General features: G+C 39.6%; 1 protein-coding gene across 1 annotated transcript; it reads left to right on the top strand.

Moving 5' to 3' along the window:
• The first annotated feature begins 16875 nt into the window (after positions 1 to 16875).
• LOC129639020 (ferritin heavy chain-like) lies at positions 16876 to 17424 on the top strand. Its single transcript, XM_055563817.1, has one exon. The coding sequence runs from the start codon at positions 16876 to 16878 to the stop codon at positions 17422 to 17424; it is 549 nt and encodes a 182-aa protein (XP_055419792.1).
• The last annotated feature ends 7085 nt before the right edge of the window (positions 17425 to 24509 follow it).

Below are 24509 nucleotides of genomic sequence, written 5' to 3' on the forward strand. Positions count from 1 at the left end.
GAAATGGAGGAAACACTTGTCAAAGGTCATACAGCAAATATAATGTAGAACCAAATTTTTTTACCCATTTCTGTCTGACTCACATTCTTAAAATCCTTGATCTAGTGCCGCTCAAAAAGAGTTATTGATTTTGAGTGTATTCTTAGAAACTGGGGGGCTTCTGTTGAAGATTTATATTTTGCTTGATACTATTTTCTTTGTGTCATTATAAAAATTACTGTTTCAGAAATAGAAATGTGCATCTTAACCACATTATTATGTGTTTACTTCCCAAGTCTTATATCAAATGATGTTCATGGATAAATTTTAGTAGATAACATGAGGTGTATTTAAGGGAGTAATATGTCTTCATCAGGCTAGATTATAAGTGAAGCTGACATAGGTTAAGGGATTTAATGTGAAAAAAGGCTTCATTTTTCTAGATAAAATATTTTCAGGCACAAGTTGAATATATGAATAAGTTCAACTTAACACCATTTAAAAAAAATCTATTGATGTTAAAAGAAGCAAGAACAAGGTCATACTTTTCCTTTTCTGCGGTTCTGATGGTTTTTCTTTGTCTCTGTAGTTCATCTACTCATTTGAATGTCATGTTGATGGAGTCACTCATTTTCTTTTGTAGTGTTTAAATTGATATCTTTTACATGACAAGCTTGTGATAACTCATTTAAATAGTGATGTTGTAATAGATTAAGCAGAAATGTTACTGTATCTTTTCTGATATATTTTACATGGGGTAAAATGAGATATTTTTTAAAGAACATGCATATTTTATCTAAATCTTTATAGCTCTTATGTCTAGTGAATTTTGGAGATAGGAATCTTGTAATTTTCTGAGAGAATAAAAGATTTGTGGAAAGTTCTGAACAAATTCCTAGTATATGGAAAAATTCCGTTTTCTCTGTTGAATGGCTCACCACAGAAGTTTTGGTTACAAGACATGGGACCAGTCCTAGAGAGCTTGGACTTGGAACTAGGTGTACTTACTAGAGAAAAAAATTGCTGATCAGGTGAAGAAGTCCATTCAGACAGGATATTCAGTTATCTTGAGAGAAACTGAAAGGTAACTGGTCAGCCTGAGGAGCTACCTAGTATACAGGGCAGAAAAAAGAGGGGCCTAAAGGAAGTGATATATTGAGGTATGTGGTAAGCAGACATGTTAAGAGTTTGGAAACAGGAAGCCAGACCTAAAACATGGGGTTTGAAGTTTGGAATCACATCTCAAGAGGCAAGGATGGAGGCATGAGAAAATTAGAATCCCAGTCCTGAAGTCATTGAGGTGCTGGAGTAATATCAGATCAGGGCTAATAACAGAGTCCAATAGGAAACTGAATCATGAATAAGGTGAGACTTGATCTCAAGAAGTCAAGTTACTAGAACTGGGGCACAAAATAGATCTATAGGGCAGACAGATTAACTTGAATATAGATAGCAATTATGGATTTCCTCTTTTAACAGGCTCAGATCTTTCTAAAACTAAGACAGGGCCTACATGTCAGTGTTAGTCAGACAGTAAAAAAAAAAAAATCTTTTGGGCATAATAAACCTGAGAGATTAGAGTAAGTTTTCACTTTAGGACTGATATTTAAGGCAACAAGAATGTAATTCACTTTGGTTTTACTTGAGTTTGTTTGAGCAATCATTTTCACTATCAGCAACACATATATGATAGAAGTGAAACATAGGTAGAGTTACACCTCAACAGTCCAAACTGGAACTATAAAGCCAGAGAGTATGAGAAGATCCAAAGATCACACTGAAACACCCTTAAAAGAAAAACACCCCAACTCATAGAGCAGTAGTGATTTGATCAGCCTGATATTTTGCTGCTTTAAGGAAACATTTGTCAACTTTATATTCAAGAACTTGGCTGGAGGAAAGGAGATTTTACTTTTACTTTTGATTTATTCACTACCTAGATTTGAGAATTCTTTGGGTCTTTCAATCATTCCTTTCTAAACAATAAATAAATAAAAGATATGAGATATTTTAGAAATATCTAATTAATTTTCTAGTTAAGGACACTTGCTAATAGAACTTTGGATATAATATGTTGGTAAAAAAAGTTAAATGATCACCTTAAAATTCTGATCACATATTTGCTTTTCAATCACATCCACACACAAAAATTATAATCACCATCAGAAGAGATATTTTTGAACATGAGGTCCAGTGATAAATAGCTGTGATTTCACAAATATCACCCCATTCTTCAAACTCTAATAATTTCAGTTCGCATTATGCACTTTAGATTCTAATTTATTTTATATTAAATATATTAGTCTCTTCCAACAAAAATGAGATAGCAAGTATATTATTATAAAGTAGGAGCAAAAATATAAATTTGCTCATTTTATAACTTTAGGATACAAAACAACTCATAGTTTGATAAGCATCAATGGATTTTTTCCCCCCATATTTTTAATTTTCTTAAATATAAATTTATTTGTTTTAATTGGAGGTTAATTACTTAACAATATTGTATTGGTTTTGCCATACATCAACATGAATCCGCCACAGTTATACACGTGTTCCCCATCCTGAACCCCCCTCCCTCCTCTCTCCCCGTACTATCCCTCTGGGTTACAGATGTATAGAACAGTCTTTTGGCATCAATGGATTTTTTAAATTTCAACCAATACAGAATTTTATGTGCCTTTAAAAAAAAGAAAAAATAAATCAGCAGTACTAGGGTATTTTGTACAGCTAGGGAAAGATATGTTGACATAGCTAGCTTCGAGCATGTGGCGCTGGAGTCCTATTGGCACACATACATGTCACTTTCCTTTCACCTTTCAGAGCCCCTGAATTGCTGTTGCTTTATCATGGAAGTTCAATTATTTCCCATACTGACACCTGACCTTCCATAGCTTAATGAACTTAACCACCCAAGACAAATGTATATATTTGTTCTCCAAATGACTTCATGGCAGCCATATGAAGGCAAGTGAGGCCCAATCCCTGAACTCTTGTATATATATTTTAAATAACCTGAATATATATTGTATGTCCCCTTTGTTCTTTCTGACTGCCCTTAGGCCTCAAATCGGCTAAATCCTGTGTGTTTTTAACACACTTCAGACTGGCTTTTCTTAAACCTAAGGGACATGACCATAGTCAAATTTTCCGATTCTAAAATGTCTTAACACCTCATTTAACACCTAACACCTTGACCTCTTTATCTTTCATAGTCTTAAGATGTTTTGGCATAAGAGGGGAAATGTCTGAATGAATTTTGTAGTTATAATAAGAAGGGATCTATGTGAAGTGAAAATAAGAAAAACTGACTACCATGGGATATTACATTTAAGGTGTTATGGAAATGTAGATTTTGTGTTGTACTATTTTAAGGTCTTGGCATACTGCACGTGTGGAATCCATAAAACAAAGCAAATCACCTAGGTATACAGGGAAGAGTCTATGTTGATGCTAATGCTACTGCTGATAATCTCCTCATTCAGTACCTAGACGATTATTATTCCAGTGAATTCTACTTTCTCCTTTTTCTCATGATTCAGTTCATACTTCTCTGACAGCAGAATGCCGTCTCAAAGTCTTAGTCTTTCCAGCTCTCCATCTTTCCTTCTTTTTCATTTTGTTCTTTACTTTCTTTATTGTCTATAGTCTCTTAATCTTTAAGCACAATCCTAGAAACATATTCTTTTTGCCCTATCTAGGTGCCAAAATGGACAGTTTCAGTAATCTCCTTACCCCCTTAACCTGGCTTGCCAATTTCCTTATTTTCAGTTTAAGCTTCCACTTTCTATGACAGAAAGCAAAAAGGTTTAGGTGAATTATTAGAGAAAACACTTAAATGTGTGAATATGTTCTATAATAAATTCATCCTTTTCTAATTCATTGGATGACAAGGACTACTGGGGCCTGTCACTCCCACTCTTTCTACATTTAGAAACAAAAAAAAGCAAACTTTGGGAGAATATAGAAAAACAGATTATATATCCTAGAGCTTTATTAGAGGCCTCTAGGGAAGTACAAGAGATTGAATAATTTTATTTAAAATATGAAGTTCAGATTGGTAGTAACAAAGAAATCATACTTTGTTACTAATCACAGAATGTTGGGTTGGAAAATCAATGTTCATTCATGTAATTTTATTTCTTATTAAACATTATATTGATTGGTTAGGTGTGCTCACTCGACTAGCCATTTAAAATTCTTCCTATTTACATTTCATGTTTCTATTTTTATCTCCTGTTTCTAATGATTTTCTTCAAAAGATCCCAGCAGCTGCCTTCTGCCCAATCAAGCCATGGTTCATCTTTTGTACCTGTGCAGTCACGTTAATACAAAGCAGAATGCTCTGTCTTCATATTTGTTGTCATTATTAGAATAATTTCAGAAATCTCTTTGACTTTTGAGACCATGTTAATTTGTGTTACTGATACTTAACTCTTGTTATAGATGTGCTTTACTGAAGTGAGACTACTGTTAAACCAGGCTTGTAGGATCTCTCCCCTCCTACATTCTCACAGCAGATTTTGTCACATTATCACAATTCTAAGGGCTTGTAAGCTAATTTACTCATTACCATATAGACTAATGTTTAAATGCACAGGTCCTTGTATTTAAAGTTCTGTCACTTATTAAGCTGTGGGATATCAGGGAATTAATGCATGTCTTTGGGTTCCCTGTGATTATCTGTAAAATGCAGGTAATAATAGCATTACATCATGTTGTTATGAGACAGAAATGAGGTAATTCATGTAAATATCTTAACCTGATGCCTAATCTATGGTGAGCTCTCAGGAAGTGTAGGCTGTTTTTATTAGCAGATGCTAGCTACTGACACTGTAAAAGCTTTCAGCAAGTATGTGTATTTCTTTCTTATATGAAACAAACTGCCATTAAGGCTGCCCTAATTTTTTTTTTTTAAAGATTACCTTTACCTGTAGATCACTCACAGATTCAAATCTACAGTGGAAATAACTCATTTTTTTTTTAATTAGCTCTGGAAAGATGTTGTAAAACCAGTCCTTAGAAGACTCCAAAGTGATCCACACTAGTAAAACATACCTTCAGGTACTCCTCTGTTTTTAGGCAGCAACCATGTAAAATATGTAAACAAATGAGTGACCTTATTTGCTAAAATTTAATCTGTTAATCATTTTGTATTATTGCTCTTCCTCGAATTCTCTCTATCAGGTAACATTCCTCATTATTAAGAAGAAGAAGTTCCTTAACGTATTATTTCAACAGCATAATTTAACCAGATGATTGTCATTATGATGATGCTTTAGATTTGTTTAAAGTCCATCATTCTGAGAGGAAGAAGAGCTGGCCTGCATTATTCCTCATACTTATTAAGAATTCCTGCATTCCCATTTGTGAGTTTGTTGAACATCTGGGTAGCATGCCTTTTTATAAAGATAAAATGGAGACTAATAAACAAAAACACTCCCTAGCTATAGTCTTGGTTTAATTGGTTATTAAAATAATCTCATATTACACTTGCATTTTACTCTTGAAAAATTGGCAAAATGCTAATATATTTAATTTAACTAGACAAGTACATGTCTTATTTAACTTTGATTTCCCAACACAAACTCATTTATTAAGAATAAATGTTTGTTAACTTGAATTAAGCTGTCAAACAGTAGACAAGTAAAAGCTGTGGTTAGCAAGATGGACCAGACTGAAATATTCTTGCTGAGAAGCTTATTTTAATCACCTTGTTATTTTCCCCTGGAAAAGAAATGTAAAAAAGCAAAATGGCTGTCTGGGGAGACCCTACAAATAGCTGTGAAAAGAAGAGAAGTGAAAAGCAAAGGAGAAAAGGAAAGATATAAGCATCTGAATGCAGAGTTCCAAAGAATAGCAAGAAGAGATAAGAAAGACTTCCTCAGCGATCAATGCAAAGAAATAGAGGAAAACAACAGAATGGGAAAGACTAGAGATCTCTTCAAGAAAATTAGAGATACCAAGGGAACATTTCATGCAAAGATGGGCTCAATAAAGGACAGAAATGGTATGGACCTAACAGAAGCAGAAGATATTAAAAAGAGGTGGCAAGAATACACAGAAGAACTATACAAAAAAGATCTTCATGACCAAGATAATCACAATGGTGTGATCACTCACCTAGAGCCAGACATCCTGGAATGCGAAGTGGGCCTTAGAAAGTATCACTATGAACAAAGCTGGTGGAGGTGATGGAATTCCAGTTGAGCTATTTCAAATCCTGAATGATGATGCTGTGAAAGTGGTGTACTCAATATGCCAGCAAATTTGGAAAACACAGCAGTGGCCACAGGACTGAAAAAGGTCAGTTTTCATTCCAATCCCAAAGAAAGGCAATGCCAAAGAATGGTCAAACTACCACACAATTGCACTCATCTCACACGCTAGTAAAGTAATGCTCAAAATTCTCCAAGCCAGGCTTCAGCAATACGTGAACTGTCAATGTCCACGTGTTCAAGCTGGTTTTAGAAAAGGCACAGGAACCAGAGATCAAATTGCCAACATCCGCTGGATCATTGAAAAAGCAAGAGAGTTCCAGAAAAACATCTATTTCTGCTTTATTGACTATGCCAAATCCTTTGACTGTGTGGATCACAATAAACTGTGGAAAATTCTGAAAGAGATGGGAATACCAGACCACCTGACCTGCCTCTTGAGAAACCTATATGCAGGTCAGGAAGCAACAGTTAGAACTGGACATGGAGCAACAGACTGGTTCCAAATAGGAAAAGGAATACGTCAAGGCTGTATATTGTCACCCTGCTTATTTAACTTCTATGCAGAGTACGTCATGAGAAACGCTGGGCTGGAAGAAGCACAAGCTGGAATCAAGATCGTCGGGAGAAATATCAATAACCTCAGATATGCAGATGACACCACCCTTATGGCAGAAAGTGAAGAGGAACTAAAAAGCCTCTTGATGAAAGTGAAAGAGGAGACTGAAAAAGTTGGCTTAAAGCTCAACATTCAGAAAACGAAGATCATGGCATCTGGTCCCATCACTTCATGGCAAATGGGGGGGAAACAGTGGAAACAGTGTCAGACTTTATGGTTTTAGGCTCCAAAATCACTGCAGATGGTGACTGCAGACATGAAATTAAAAGATGCTTACTCCTTGGAAGAAAAGTTATGACCAACCTAGATAGCATATTCAAAAGCAGAGACATTACTTTGCCAACAAAGGTCCATCTAGTCAAGGCTATGGTTTTTCCAGTGGTCATGTATGGATGTGAGAGTTGGACTGTGAAGAAAGCTGAGTGCCGAAGAATTGATGCTTTTGAACTGTGGTGTTGGAGAAGACTCTTGAGAGTCCCTTGGACTGCAAGGAGATCCAACCATTCCATTCTGAAGGAGATCAGTCCTGGGATTTCTTTGGAAGGAACGATGCTAAAGCTGAAACTCCAGTACTTTGGCCACCTCATGCGAAGAGTTGACTCATTGGAAAAGACTCTGATGCTGGGAGGGATTGGGGGCATGAGGAGAAGGGGATGACAGAGGAAGAGATGGCTGGATGGCATCACTGACTCGATGGACGTGAGTCTGAGTGAACTCTGTGAGTTGGTGATGGACACGGAGGCCTGGTGTGTTGTGATTCATCGGTTGCAAAGAGTCAGACATGACTGAGCGACTGAAGTGAAGTGAAGTCAAGGCATTCAGTTGTGTCTGACTCTTTGCGACCCCAGGGACTCTAGCCCACCAGGCTCTTCCATCCATGGGATTCTCTAGGTAAGAATACTGGAGTGGGTTGCCATTTCCTTCTCCAGGGGATCTTCCTGACCCAAGGATTGAACCCAGGTCTCCTGCATTGCAGGCAGACACTTTAACCTCTGAGCCACCAGGGAACTGAACTGAACTGAACTGTTATTTTCCAACCTAATATCTCCAGTAGCATATTGGGTACCTACCGACCTGGGGAGTTCATCTTTCAGTGTTCTATCTTTTTGCCTTTTCATACTGTTCATGGGGTTCTCAATGCAAGAATACTGAAGTGGTTTGCCATTTCCTTCTCCAGTGGACCACGTTTTGTCAGAACTGTCCACCATGACCCATCCGTCTTGTGTGGCCCAACACAGCATGGCTCATAGTTTCAATGAGTTAGACAATGCTGTGGTCCATGTGATTAGATTGGTTAGTTTTCTGTGATTGTGGTTTTCAGTCTGTCTGCCCTCTGATGGAGAAGGATAAGAGGCTTATGAAAGCTTCCTGATGGGATAGACTGACTGAGGGGGGATACTGGGTTTTGTTCTGATGGGTGGGGCCATGCTCAGTAAATCTTTAATCCAATTTTCTGTTGATGGCTGGAGCTATTTTTCCTCCCTGCTATTTACCTGGGGCTATGGCAACCCACTCCAGTGTTCTTGCCTGGAAAATCCCATGGAAGGAGGGGCCTGGTTACAGTCTACAGTATATGGGGTCGCAAAGAATCAGACAGGACTGAGTGACTTCACTTTAAACTATGGTGGGCTTCCCTGGTGGCTCAGAGGGTAAAGCATCTGCCTGCAATGCAGGAGACCTGGGTTCAATCCCTGGGTCAGGAAGATCCCCTGGAGAAGGAAATGGCAAACCACTCCAGTACTCTTGCTTGGAAAATTCCATTGACAGAGAAACCTGGTAGACTACAGTCCATGGGATCGCAAAGAGTTGGACATGACTGAGCGACTTCACTTTCTTTCTTTAAACTATAGTGGAGGTAATGAAGATAATTGTGACCTCCCTCAAAAGATCTCATGCACGTACTGCTATAGTCTGTGCCCCCAACCCTGCAGCACGCCACCACTGACCTTCACTGGAGACTCCTGGACACCCACAGGCAAGTCCCGGACAGTCTCCTGTGGGGTCACTGTTCCTTTCTCCTGGGTCTTGGTGCACAAGATTCTGTTGTGCTCTCCAGAAATCTATTTCCCAGTCCTGTGTAAGTTCTGGCAGCTCTATGGTGGGGTTAATGGCAACCTCCTCCAAGAGGACTTATGCCATACCCACACCCAGAGCCCCTGTCCCTGCAGCAGACCACTGCCAACCCATAACTCCACAGAAGATGCTCAAACACAGTTCTGTCTCAGTCTCTGTGGGGTCCCTGGGTCCTGGTGCACACAAGGTTTGTTTGAGCCCTCTGAGCGTCTCTGGCGGGAATGGGGTTTGATTCTAAATGCGAATTCGCCCCTCCTACGGTCTTGCTGGGGCTTCTCCTTTGCCCATAGACGTGGGGTGTCTCCTCACAGCTGCTCCAGTGCCTACCATCTTACTGGGATTTCTCTGACGTTGGACGTGGGGTATCTCCACAGATGGTTGGATGGCATCACCGACTCAACGGACATGAGTTTGAGTAAACACTGGGAGTTGGTGATGGACAGGGAGGCCTGGCATGCTGCAGTCCATGGGGTCACAAAGAGTCAGACACAACTGAGTGACTGAACTGAACTGAATATAATCATCTATTAAAGTGATAGAATATTTTCCATGTTGAGAAAACAATGGCTTTGTATTATGTTGAATCTGCCAGGGAATAAAATAGACACCTTATCAAATTCATTGGAGGTGTCATGAAAATTGATACTTGAGAGTAGTTGTGGTAACACATTTAAATAAAAATATATGCAATATTTTTGATATTGTCTCATGCCCACTATTATTTGGGAATATTGCAGTTTCAATTTATAAAATAGTATCATGTATTTTAGTACTAGAGAGAAACTTGATAAGTCCTCTATTGAACCTGAAGAGAATGCATTGCAATAAGATGCTCATTCAAAAATCAAATAATGATGTAGATAATGTTGATCACCTCTATTGGAAGAAAAAATGCTACATATTAAGCACAGTGCTCATTATATATTTATTTAACAATCCTATAATTTATTAATAAAATGCTTTGTAGCATGTATGCCTTATTTTTTTTCTTTTTTATGCATAAATGTCTGAATTCTGAGAAATGTCAGCATGCTTTGGTGAGAGGAACCATCATCTTATTTTCAGATGCAGGCACAGACTTATTTTGACCAAAAAATGTATTATTGACCAAAATTGGCCTATATAGTTTAGAAAATAAATTAATAATTCTGCTGCTGGTGAGATGAATACATAGGTAGAGGAAGGGGAAGAATATAAACTACTTGGTAGCCTTGGACTTTCTCATGACTTTAATAGAAGTGCTGGAGAAATATCAATGTCATCATTCCCAGAAGCCATTTATTTAGAAATGGAAATTAGAATTTCAATTTTCTATTTCCATTTCCTGATAGGAGTTGCCTATCAAGAAACAAAATGGATGTGTGTGATATCTACCCACTCTGATGGTGAGGGCCCTGCTTTACACTTACTGTCCTAAAACTTATTGTCCTGGAACCTTCTCAGCAAATGTTCCAGTTTCTCATAATGACCTCTAAGTTAACGTGAATGAGGTTTAGTTACCAGGTATGTGCTTCTGGTAACTAAGAAAACTAACCAATGTAATCACATGGACCATAGCTTTGTCTAACTCAATGAAACTATGAGCCATGCCGTGTAGGGCCCCTGAGACGGACAGGTCATGGTGGAGAGTTTTGACAAAATGTGGTCCATTGGAGAAGGGGATGGCAAACCACTTCAGTATTCCTGCCTTGAGAACCCCATGAACAGTATGAAAAGGCAAAAAGATAGGACACTGAAAGATGAACTCCCCAGGTCGGTAAGTGCCCAATATGCTACTGGAGATCAGTGGAGAAATAATTCCAGAAAGAATGAAGAAATGGAGCCAAAGCAAGAACAACATCCAGTTGTGGATGTGACTGGTGATGGAGGCAAGGTTCAATGCTGTAAAGAGCAGTATTGCATAGCAACCTGGAATGTTAGGTCCATGAATCAAGGCAAATTGGAAGTGGTCAAAAAGAGGATGGCAAGAGTGAACGTCGACATTTTAGGAATCAGCAAACTAAAATGGACTGGAATGAGTGAATTTAACTCAGATGACCAATATATCTACTACTGTGGGCAAGAATCCCTTAGAAGAAATGGAGTAGCCATCATAGTCCACAAAAGAGTCCAAAATGCAGTACGTGGATGCAATCTCAAAAACGACAGAATGGTCTCTGTTCATTTCCATGGCAAACCATTCAATATCACGGTAATCCAAATCTATGCCCTGACCAATAATGCTGAAGAAGCTGAAGCTGAACGGTTCTATGAAGGCCTATAAGACCTTCTAGAATTACCACCCAAAAAAGATGTCCTTTTCACTACAGGGGACTGGAATGCAAAAGTAGGAAGTCAAGAAACACCTGGAATAACAGGCAAATTTTGCCTTGGAGTACAGAATCAAGCACGGCAAAGGCTAATAGAGTTCTGCCAAGAGAATGCACTGGTCATAGCAAACACCCTCTTCCAACAACACAGGAGAAGACTCTACACATGGACATCACCAGATGGTCAACACTGAAATCAGATGGATTATACTCTTTGCAGCCAAAGATGGAGAAGCTCTATACAGTCAGCAAAAATAAGACCGGGAGCTGACCATTGCTCAGATTATGAACTCCTTATTGCCAGATTCAGACTTAAATTTAAGAAAGTAGGGAAAAACACTAGACCATTCAGGTATGACCTAAATCAAACTCCTAACGATTATACAGTGGAAGTGAGAAATAGATTTAAGGGACTAGATCTGATAGAGTGCCTGATGAACTATGGATAGAGGTTCGTGACAGTGTACAGGAGACAGGGATCAAGACCATCCCTATGGAAAAGAAATGCAAAAAAGCAAAATGGCTGTCTGGGGAGGGGAGGCCTTACAAATAGCTGTGAAAAGAAGATAAGCCAAAAACAAAGGAGAGAAAGAAAGATATACCTATTTGAATGCAGAGTTCCAAAGAAAAGCAAGGAGAGATAAAAAAGTCTTCCTCAGCTATCAATGCAAAGAAACAGAGGAAAACAATAGAATGGGAAAGACTAGAGATCTATTCAGGAAAATTAGAGATACCAAGGGAACATTTCATGCAAAGATGAGCTCAATAAAGGACAGAAATGGTATAGACCTAACAGAAGCAGAAGATATTAAGAAGAGGTGGCAAGAATACACAGAAGAACTAAAGATCTTCATGACTCAGATAATCACGATGGTGTGAATACTCACCTAGAGCCAGATATCCTGGAATGTGAAGTCAAGTGAGCCTTAGGAAGCATCACTTTGAACCAAGCTAGTGGAGGTGATGGAATTCCAGTTGAGAGATTTCAAATCCTAAAAGATGATGCTGTGAAAGTGGTGTACTCAATATGCCAGCAAATCTGGAAAACTCAGCAGTGGCCACAGGATTGGAAAAGGTCAGTTTTCATTCTAATCCCTAAGAAAAGCAATGCCAAAGAATGCCCAAACTGCCGCACAATTGCACTCATCTCACACGCTAACAAAGTAATGCTCAAAATTCTCCAAGCCAGGCTTCAGCAATAAGTGAACGGTGAACTTCCAGATGTTCAAGCTGGTTTTAGAAAAGGTAGAGGAACCAGATATCAAACTGCCAACATTCGCTGGATCATCGAAAAAGCAAGGGAGTTCCAGAAAAACATCTATTTCTGCTTTATTGACTATGCCAAAGCCTTTGACTGTGTGGATCACAATAAACTGTGGAAAATTCTGAAAGAGATGGGAATACCAGACCACCTGACCTGCCTCCTGAGAAATCTGTATGCAGGTCAGGAAGAAAAATTAGAACTAGACATGGAACAACAGACTGGTTCCAAATAGGAAAAGGAGTACGTCAAGGCTGTATATTGTCACCATGCTTATTTAACTTATATGCAGAGTACATCATGAGAAACGCTGGGCTGGAGGAAGCACAAGCTGGAATCAAGATTGCCGGGAGAAATATCAATAACCTCAGATGTGCAGATGACACCACCCTTATGGCAGAAAGTGAAGAGGAACTAAAGAGCCTTTTGATGAAAGTGAAAGTGGAGAGTGAAAAAATGGTTTAAAGCTCAACATTTAGAAAATGAAGATCATGGCATCTGGTCCCATCCCTTCATGGCAAATAGATGGAGAAACAGTGGAAACAGTGACAGACTTTATTTCGGGGGGCTCCAAAATCACTGCAGATGGTGACTGCAGCCATGAAATATAAAGATGCTTACTCCTTGGAAGGAAAGTTATGACCAACCTAGACAGCATATTAGAAAGCAGAGATATTACTTTGCCAACAAAGGTCCATCTAGTCAAGCCTACAGTTTTTCCAGTAGTCATGTATGGATATGAGAGTTGGAATATAAAGAAACCTGAGCACAGAAGAATTGATGCTTTTGAACTGTGGTGTTGGAGAAGACTCTTGAGAGTCCCTTGGACGGCAAGGAGATCCAACCAGTCCATCCTATAGGAAATCAGTCCTGAATGTTCATTGGAAGAACTGATGCTGAAGCTGAAACTCCAGTACGTTGGTCACCTGATGAGAAGAGCTGACTTATTTGAAAAGACCCTGAAGCAGGGAAAGATTGAAGGTAGGAGGAGAAGGGGACGACAGAGAATGAGATGGCTGGATGGCATTACTGACTCAATGGACATGAGTTTGAGTAAACTCCGGGGGTTGGTGATGGACAGGGAGGCCTGGAGTGCTGCCGTCCATGGGGTTGCAAAGAGTCAGATACGACTAAGAGACTGAACCGAACTGAGCACCCAATGACATTTTTTTTAGGAGCTATGAAATTTAGATAAGTTACAATAAATATATAGACCTAGAGTTTTCAATTTTTGTCCTTTGCAACAAATAGCATAGAATCACTCTTCTATATCCTGGCTGAGTATCAGAATCACTTGTGGCACTTCTTAAAAGTACAGTTGATCATTGAACAACATGGGTATGGATTCACTTATCATACAGTACTACTCAATCTGGGGTTGACTGAATATGAAGATCAGAGAAGGCAATGGCACCCCACTCCAGTACTCTTGCCTGGAAAATCCCATGGGCAGAGGAGCCTGGTAGGCTGCAGTCCATGGGGTCGTTAAGAGTCGGACACGGCTGAGCGACTTCACTTTCACTTTTCACTTTCACGCATTGGAGAAGGAAACGGCGACCCACTCCAGTACTCTTGCCTGGAGAATCCCAGGGATTGAGGAGCCTGGTTGGCTTCCATCTATGGGATCGCAGAGTCGGACATGACTGAAGCGACTTAGCAGCAGCAGCAGAATATGAAGATGTGGAACCATAGATACAAAAGGCTAACTGTAAAATCATACCCGAATTGTAGACTGTGTTGGGGTTCACACTCATAACCCCAAAGTTGTTCAAGGGTCAATTGTACATATGCCAGGATTTAAGCCTGGACCTGAGAATTTCTTCAAATGATTTTGATTCACAGCCAAGAGTTGATCCTTGGGCATAAAATCATTTGACCACAGTATCTGCAAGAGGATATAGTCCAAGATCATCTTTTTAAAATAAAAGGCTTAAGACTAAGGGAAAACAAATCACTTATTCAAATTCCAAAAAAGGTTAAGAATGAACAGTATCAGGCTAATATTTTTTTCACATTTCTAGAAAGTATATTTTATTTTCCTATATAGAAATTTCCAGAAAAAATACAAGTCGTGTTCCTATCACTCAGTGCATATTTTATCATCTGATCCACAGCTCCAGTTCAGATTGACTATTTCCTGAATATTATAATCTAACAGAGGCAGCTCTATTTTATAAGGTAGTTCAAGCCATGTACCCATGAAATTATCTGGTATCTCTAATTTTCTTGAAGAGTTCTCTAGTCTTTCCCATTCTATTGTTTTCCTCTATTTCTTTGCATTGTTTGTTTTCTTATCTCTCCTTGTTATTCTTTGGAATTCTGCATTCAGAAGGGTATATATCTTTCCTTTTCTCCTTTGCCTTTCACTTCTCTTATTTTCTCAGCTACTTTAAGTCTTCCTCAAACAACCATTTTGCCTTCTTGTATTTCTTTTTCTGGGGATGGTTTTGGTGACCACCTTCTGTACAATGTTACGAACCTCCATCCATAGTTCTTCAAACACTCTATCAGATCTAATCCCTTGAATCTACTTGTCACTTCCACTGCATAATCATAAGGGATTTAAGTAATACCTGAATGGCCTAGTTGTTTTCCTTACTTTCTTCATTTTAAGCCTGAATTTTGCAATAAAGAGCTCATGATAAGCAAACATAGAATACAATTTTATCTCACTGAGAAATTGATCATGTAGTTCTCTTCCATGTTTAATGTATGATTCTAACTTTAAAATAAACTTATCAAAAAGACATTGTTATTATTCTATTTCTTTAAAGACTCAACAATTAAATGCCTCTATAACTGCTTACATAGGTTTACAGTGTGACATTGGATATTTGATCCTTTGCTTCCTTCATAAGCGATTATAGGATAGCATGAGCTTTCTAAGAGAAATAGAGACCCTCTCAATAGGTAAGTTAATCGAAGCCATTGTAATAAAACCTTAAGTGAAAACAGCTATATTCTCCAAACTAAAGCCATCTGAGAGCACTTAGAACAGTCCATCACTTGATCTTGTACCTTGAGAACAGAAATCATGTTTGATTCTTCTTTGTATCTCCAGAGTCAAACAGTGTCTGACACATAATTGTAATATATAAATGGCTGTTGAATTAATGTGATGCACAGATAAATTAATTACAAATACCTAGATTGGTCTATGTCTCCTACTATAATACCCTTAACTTCTAAGAAAATATATTGACCTTTTAATTTCATATACATGCATAATATCTTATATGTATTTACTTGAGACAATAAAGAAAGAAAAACAGCAGTTTATTTTGTTTTGGTCTGCTTCACTGGAGTACAAATCCCATAGGAACAGACTCTTTGTTACTAATACATGCCCAAATCCCAGATAAGTGCCAGGGGCCACATTAGGTAATCAATAAATATTTGTTGAGGGAATGAATGAAAGACAATTTGAGATCAATGGTATTTCCTACCACTGTGGCTCATTCCATACAACATAATTGAGGGGTTAAAAAAATGCTTGCTGAATGGCAATGAAAGGACAAATGAGGCTGGAGGGGATGAGTATATCCATGTTTTCTCTAAGAATTCATCTAAGTCTTTTGTTTTCTGACAGAGAAAAGAGAAGTTTTTTTTGGGTAAGAAGCACTTACCCAAGAGGAAGGAAACTGGTAAGTCAGGTGAAAGGGCTGGGTTTCTAGGACTGTGCTGAAAGATTAAGAGATGAGAGAGAACAAAGGGAGCATAGATGAAGGTCAAAAAGAGTGAAAGCTGCAGAGGTGCAAAGATTCACTAAGACTCTGGAGGTGGCACCCCGCTGTCAGACAAGTGTGAACTTGACCAGAAACAGAAAAGTGAAGATCACTGGAGTTAATGAGGTCCAAGAACCCGATGAAGAACCTATCAGAAGTGTCATTAGTATGGGTGTTGAAGTCACTGAGGAGAGCTGCCTTCAAAAAGAACTCTGTAATAGTAAATATAACCATGATACCAAAAGAGGACTGTTTAATAAAACAATCACATTAGGGCCCTATTCAAATAAGTTGTGCACAGAAATCACGCACCTGATTAACTCCAACTGGTTGCACTTATATTAGTGAATAATATTTTAAAATTATACAAGCCAGATGCTCAGCGTAGTCTCCCTGCCTCACCCAGGACTGGATGGAACCTGGAACACCGTGCTCGCACCCTTCTCTGACCCCAACGGATTCTCTCCGGCTTCCGACACCTCAAAAACGGACTTGCCTTCCAGTCCCATGGCGGAGCCCACTGCCTAACCCCAGAGCCCACCCTGGGAATGCTTCGAAGATCCCGTCTCCACACACTCTGGGAATGCTCTGAGACAGCGGCTGCCTCCATGCCCGCCGCTGCCAGACTCGCGGCTGCAGCTTCCCCTCCACTTTCACCTTGGCCTTTGCGCCCACCGCGCACAAGCTGCCAGCCATGATGCCCGCTCCCTTGCAGGAGCGCCAGAACTACCACCCAGACTGCGAGGCCGGCGTCAACGGTCAAGTCAACCTGCAGATCTATGCCTCCTATGTGTACCTGTCCATGGCCTTCTACTTCGACAGGGACGACGCAGCCTTGAAGCGCTTCTCCCACTTCTTCCTGCGCTGCTCTCACAAGCATAAGGAGCAGATCGAGAGCCTGATGCACCTCCAGAACCGTCACGGGGGCCGCTTCTGTCTCCGAGACCTCAGAAAGCCTGACTGCACTAACTGGGAGAGTGGCCTTCTGGCCATGCAGTGCGCCCTGCACCTAGAGAAGAGCATCAACCAGAGCCTGCTCGACCTGTACCAGCTGGCCACTGACAAGAACGACCCTCACCTGTGCCACTTCCTGAAGACCCGCCACCTGGACCAGCAGGTCGAGTTCATCAAGAAGCTGGGGGACCATGTCAGCAACCTGCGTAAGATGGGGGCGCCGGAAGTCAGCATGGCAGAGTACCTCTTTGACAAGCTCACCCTGGGTGATGGTGACAAGGAGGACTGAAATTGAACTGGACCTTTTTTTTCTTCCAGTTTTACCAGGTCTTCAAATAAAGTTATTGATGCATAAATAAAACTCTCTGATTCGTGTGTGCAAATCTCTCCTTTTAAATTTGAAACAGTTATCCAGGATCCTCTCCACCCACACATGCCCCATCTGTGTGCAGCTCAGGACCTCCACAGAGGGAAGGCCTTACATGGGCCCTTGGAAAACACAGAATCAGTCTTCCCCTTTTAAACAATGGGTATATGGGGTAGACTGGTGTGGGGTGGGAAGGGGTGGGGGTGAGGTAGGGCCCTGGTGAATGTGGGTGCATATGCATAGTAAAAGTATAGAAGCATAGCCTGAAAATCATGATTGCAGTTGCCTCTGATGAAGAACTGAAGGGAATGGGATTGGGCAGGGGTTAAAATAAATGGAGTCTTCAGTTTCATCTTGGTGGGGTCCATGGGGTCGCAAAGAGTTGGACACGACTGCGCGACTTCACTTCAGTTTCATCTGAACTGTTTATATTCATTAAAGTATACAAATATTATTGGTTAAGAATGACTAGCAAGCCCTGGAGAAGGAAACGGCAACCCACTCCAGTATTCTTGCCTGGAAAGTTCCATGGACAGAGTCTAATGGGTCCATGGAGTCGCAAAGAGTCAGACATGACTGAGCGCTTTCCACACACACACATGAATAGCAAGATGGAGAGTTGAGAGGATGACTTGGGAGTCTGAATGGTAGAGAATCTCTTTGACAAGTTCACTCTTGGCAACAGTGATTATGGAAAAATGAGTGTTAAAGCTGGCTTGCCCATTAACATGGGGATGACTTCTTATGGTCAGCAGTGCCTGGCATGCATGTTGCAATAACTAAACTTCCACTTATGTATGTTTTCTTTTCTTTGTATCATACGTATATATGTATGCATGTCTCTGTGTGTGTATATATGTATATACATTTTTATTCCAACCAGCAGCAGAGTTCATTTTAAATCTCTAGATTAGATTCTGAATGTGTGCTTAAGAAGATGCCCTTTGTTGAAAGCATTTAGGTGATTACATTGGAAAATGTAATCTGGAAATGATATAGCTGCTTCTGAGACCTTTCCTGAGCCTGGCTGTATTTCTGCTCTTGGGTTTTATACATCTAACTTGATTTGGTTTTTATTTGCTACCAAGAGAACTTAATAATATGTCTTATTATCAACACACCTTTACTAGCCTCTGCGTAGTTATCTACAGTAGAATAAATAGTTCTTCTAGGGTAGTACATGACATTTTTCTCTTCATCTTTACCACAGAGTCTACTGAAAGGAAAAAGGATCCAAGGGTGGAAGGGATCAAATGAAAACAATTGCCTGAATGGAAATACAAAATACTGAAGGCTGCTACCACATGCATCCCTTCTCACTTGGAAGTGTTTGTCTCATAATTTACAGAATTTTAATTCCTAAGACCAATCTTCTAAAGAGTGTGTTCAGTATCAGGCAGTGCCACAAAACCATTCACAAGGGTTCAGTGAAAAATTTTTATGAATCAAAGTAACAGGATTTGAGGTTTGGGTTTTTTTTTTAGTTTTTGCTTACTCTAGGAATTTTAGGATTGATGTAAAAAAATATGCATTGTGACTTTATAACACAGGGATAAGGTATTCACGGTTTCCCAAACATTCTGACCATGGGAGCCTTCTTCTACTAAACCTCACAGAACAGTACTCCAAAGAAAATAGCTTTGGAAAAAATGTTAAAAGGCTCCCGCCATATGTTGTTCAAGAAGCACATCAGTTCAGTTCAGTTGAGTCGCTCATTCCTGTCCGACTCTTTGCCACGCCATGAACTGCAGTATGCCAGGCCTCCCTGTCCATCACCAACCCCTGGAATTTACTCAAAATAATTTCTATTGAGTCAGTGATACCATCCAACCATCTCATCCTCTGTCATCCCCTTCTCCTCTAGCCTTCAATCTTTCCCTGCATCAGAGTCTTTTCAAATGACTCAGCTCTTCACATCAGGTGACCAAAGTATTGGAGTTTCAGCTTCAACATCAGTCCTTCCAATGGACACTCAGGACTGATTTCCTTTAGGATGGACTGGTTGGATCTCCTTGCCGTCCAAGGGACTCTCAAGAGTCATCTCCAATACCACAGTTCAAAAGCATCAATTCTTCTGTGCTCAGGTTTCTTTATAGTCCAACACTCACATCTATACATGACTACTGGAAAAACCATATCCTTGACTAGACAGACCTTTGTTGGCAAAGTAATATCTCTGCTTTCTAATATGCTGTCTATGTTGGTCATAACTTTCCTTCTAAGGAGTAAGCATCTTTTAATTTCATGGCTGCAGTCACCATCTGCAGTGATTTTGGAGCCCCCAAAAATAAACTCTGTCACTGTTTCCACTGTCCCCCCCCCATTTGCCATGAAATGATGGGACCAGATGCCATGATCTTCATTTTCTGAATGTTGAGCTTTAAGCCAACTATTTCACTCTCCTCTTTCACCTTCATCAAGAGGCTCTTTAGTTCCTCTTCACTTTCTGCCATAAGGGTGGTGTCATCTGCATATCTGAGGTTATTGATATTTCTCTCAGCAATATTTATTCCAGCTTGTGCTTCTTCCAGCCCAGCGTTTCTCATGATGTACTCTGCATAGAAGTTAAATAAGCATGGTGACAATATACAGCGTTGATGTACTCCTTTTCCTATTTGGAACCAGTCTGTTTTTCCATGTTCAGTTTTAACTGTTGCTTCCTGACCTGCATACAGATTTCTCAGGAGGCAGGTCAGGTGGTCTGGTATTCCCATCTCTTTCAGAATTTTCCACAGTTTATTGTGATCCACATAGTCAAAGGCTTTGGCATAGTCAATAAAGCAGAAATAGATGTTTTTCTGGAACTCCCTTGCTTTTTCGATGATCCAGTGGAGGTTGGATGTTTGATCTCTGGTTCCTCTACCTTTTCTAAAACCAGCTTGAACATCTGGAAGTTCACGGTTCATGTACTGTTGAAGCCTGGCTTGGAGAATTTTGAGCATTACTTTGTTAGCGTGTGAGATGAGTGCAATTGTGTGGTAGTTTGAGCATTCTTTGGCATTGCCTTTCTTAGGGATTAGATTGAAAACTGACCTTTTTCAGTCCTGTGGCCACTGCTGAGTTTTCCAAATTTGCTGGCATGTTGAGTGTAGCACTTTCACAACATCATCTTTTAGGTTTTGAAATTGGTCCACTGGAATTCCATACCTTCCTAAAAAAATATGTCATTCGGTGTAGCGATGGTAAAATAGCTGCAGTGTATTTCATTATGAGAAAAGATGGTTATGGTGTTACTGGTAGAAATATGCTCAGAGTGGACCTGTATTCGTTAGGGTTCTCCAGAGAAATAGACCTAATAGGGTATTTATATTATGTTATACTGGATTGGATTGGATAGGATATATAATAGGATATTATATAGTATAGGGTAAAATATAGTAATGCAGTTGACCCTTGAACAACATAGGTTTGAACTGTGTGGGGCCACTTATGCATGGACACATTTCAGTGAATACTACAGTGCTACATGATTCATGGTTTGTTGAATTTGCAGATGCAGAAATGGATTATGCAATTTTTAACTGTGCCCTAACCCCATGTTGTCCAAGGGTCAATGTATATATGTAGAGGGGGGTTGATTTCTTTTAAGGAATTGGCCATTAACTTTGGTTTATGTGATTGTGGGGCCTGGAAGTTGGAAATCTGCAGGGTAGGTTAGCAGCTTGTAAATTAAGGTAAATGTTTATGTTGCAGTCTTGAGTCTGAAAGCTAGAAATTCAGACAGAATTTCTATATTGCAGTCTAGAGGCATAGTTCTTTCTTCATAGAAATACTTCAGTCTCTGTTCTTAAGGCCTTCAACTGACTGGACAATGTCCAAGCACACTATGGAGGGATAATCTGCTTTACTCAAAGCCTACTGGTTTAAAAGTTAATCACACCTAAACCATATCTTCATAGCAACTTCTATACCAAACAACCAGGATCCATAGCCTAAATTTACATGTAAAATTAGCCATAGGATGGTAAACACAAGTGAGGGCAAGCTGATGCAGGCAAAGTGTCCAAGTGGGTTCAATCTGAGTGTGATTGGGTATCTCAGAAGGGCTGGTACATGCCCTGTGGGTCGGGAAGGCAGCAAGGTTGCAGACTACCTGAATCTGTTGGGGCTCAAAACTGGTGCCCTGAGCTAGCAAGAAGTCTGCCATAGTAAATGTGGTAGGTGACTAAGATTAGGCAGAGACACACAGGATGTCATAATTGAGACCAACTAGGCTTCATTTGGAGAAGGCAATGGCAACCCTCTCCAGTACTCTTGCCTGGAAAATCCCATGGATGGAGGAGCCTGGTGGGCTGCAGTCCATGGGGTTGTGAAGAGTCGGACATGACTGAGCAACTTCACTTTCCCTTTTCACTTTCATGCATTGGAGAAGGAAATGGTGACACTCCAGTGTTCTTGCCTGGAGAATCTCAGGGACGAGGGAGCCTGGCGGGTTGCCATTTATGGGGTCGCACAGAGTTGGACACGACTGAAGCGACTTAGCAGCAGCAGCAGCAGCAGGCTTCATTTCATCATGTTGATTTTCATAGTTTATTCTCATGCCCTTGTTCATCTATTCATTATGTAATATTCCAGTCAGAGCCTTTCAGCTTGCTTGAGCATTTGTTTATTAGCTTGGTGGTGTTGCTTTTAGTTGTCAGTATTGCAGTATTCATTTTTGGAATATCAGTTCATACTAAGGCGGTTATTGCCTGTTGACTGAACAAGCCAGTTGTAGTTCCTCTTCACTCCATAATGATGTCACTTTTCTTCAACCCAGGAAGGGTTGTTTGAATAAGCAAATTGCTTCCACTTCTAGTCTTTCAACTGCCACTTGGATACTTGCCAAACTATCATGACTCCATTATCCTGTGTGCCCACCAATTATATACATACTACTTTTCCATTCCTGTCTTGCATAAACTGAATTTTGATTTTCTTCAAATTTGATTATCTTGGATAATACCACTACTACTTTGGTTTTTAAAGCTTTTGAAAGCCTTTTGGGCCTGTAAAAGGCACAGGGTTCTAGCAATGGACTCCTCATATTTTGGTATGTGTAAGAATCATCTATAGACTATGTGAAAGGCAGATTCTTGGTTCTGTTTCTATAAAGTTCTGATGCAATTTAAAATGGAGAGGGGGGTGTCCACAATCTGCATTTTACAGGAGCTACACTTTGTTTCTCTCTACTATGCTTAATATTTATTATGTTTATTCATTATAATGCAATATGCACTTTAAAAAAACTAAACCTTTTTTGAGGGATAGTAGATTTATCAAACAGTTTGCAGATATAGTACAGAGAGTCCTCTGTACTCTTCATACATCTTCCCCTAATGTTAATCTTTTACATAGTACATATATTAAAACTAAAAAAGAAGTCAGTGTTATTTTTAGCTAAACTCTAGACATTTTTCAGATTTATCAGGTTTTTTTTTTTTTACAATTATGTCTTTTTTCTGTTCTAGGATCCAATTCAGTATATCACATTGAATTTAGCTGTAATCTCTCTTCTATGGTCTCTAACATGTTCCCAGCCTTTCCTTGTTTCCTATGACCTTTATTAGTTTTGAGAAATACTGGCCAGGCTTTTGTAGAATGGCCCTGAATTTGGCTTTATTAGGTGATTTTCTCATGATTAGACGAGGGTTTGGGGTTTGGGAGAAGATTACCATAGAGGTTAAATGTATTTCTCATCACATTGTGTCAAAGGGGTACATGGGTTTTCACTGGTGACGTTAGCCTTGATCACTTGCTAAGGTGAAGTCTGCCAGATGTCTTTGTGGTGAAGTTACTATTGTTCCCTTTCCATACTCTTTCTTTTGGAATCCATCCCACACTCCTGACAGGGATTTTTAAAGCCCCATATCCTGGAGGGAAGAGGATTTACATATGTTATTTAAAATTCTTTGTAAGAAAAATTTGTACCTTTCCCCCCATTTATCTATGTATTCAGCTATTTATATCAGTATAGGCTCATAAATATTTATTTCATATTCCTCTATAAATTTAAAGTATGATTAATTTTGTTACTCCAATTGTTTCAGCTTAGGCTATCCAGTGCTACTTCAGTTGAGTTTTTATGTTCCTTTGATCTGTTTCCCTCCTTTTGTTTTTGAGTGTTTCCTTATTTCCTGGCAGGACATAATGCTCCAGACTCATCTTGTGGTTTCATTGCCCTAGCCCTAGAATTAGTCATTTCTCCAAGGATGTCTGCTTTTTGTTTTGTTTTTGTTGTTTTGGAGAACATGTTTAGAAACTAAGGCCTAGATGCTAGATGTGTTTTTTGCTACTTGGTGTCATTGTTTCCAGTTGTTCTGCAGACAGTTATGAAATATATGCATGTACACACATCTATAATCATTTCTGTAGGTGTCTGTCTCTATACATATTAAACTAAACATGAGTTCATACTAATGTCGGAGACTCTAATCCAATATCACATGGTTCATTCTAGCTTTTGCCCCTTACTTATATGTAACTACTTTTACTGACTCACCTTGACTCACCTTGTGCTCTGTCATGTCTGACTCTTTGTGACCCTTTGGACTGTAGCCTGCCAGGCTCCTCTGTCCATGGGGTGTTTCAGGCAAGAATAGTGGAGTGGGTTGTCATTTTCTCCTCCAGGGAATCTTCCCAACCCAGGGATTGAACCCAAGTCTTCTGTGGCTCCTGCATTGCAGGCAGATTCTTTACCCACTGAGCCATCAGGAAGCCCAAATTGTTTATCATTTATTCACTTATTTGTTCTATCCTAGTGTAAATGTGTTTTCATATTTTAAAACTGTATTCCTGTGAGGAACAAACTTACAAACTAAAATTGTGTTTATGTACAGTTATTTTTGTGCCTCATCTTGTATTTCTCAATCAAAACATCATTTTCCAAAGTCACTTATGTCAGCTCTTCTTTCCCTATCCCTCTCAATGCCATTTTATCATATATTGATAATACAGTTAAATTCATCTGTTACAGTATGCATTCTTTCCAGGATACTCTGATTAAAAAATGCATATATTACCCAGGT

The sequence above is a fragment of the Bubalus kerabau genome, chromosome X (assembly GCF_029407905.1).
Source record: "Bubalus kerabau isolate K-KA32 ecotype Philippines breed swamp buffalo chromosome X, PCC_UOA_SB_1v2, whole genome shotgun sequence".
NCBI lineage: Eukaryota > Metazoa > Chordata > Mammalia > Artiodactyla > Bovidae > Bubalus > Bubalus kerabau.

What these genes read in the sequence shown, in the direction of transcription:
- LOC129639020 (XM_055563817.1), top strand. Translation starts at nt 16,876, where the DNA reads ATGATGCCCGCTCCCTTGCAGGAGCGCCAGAACTACCACCCAGACTGC.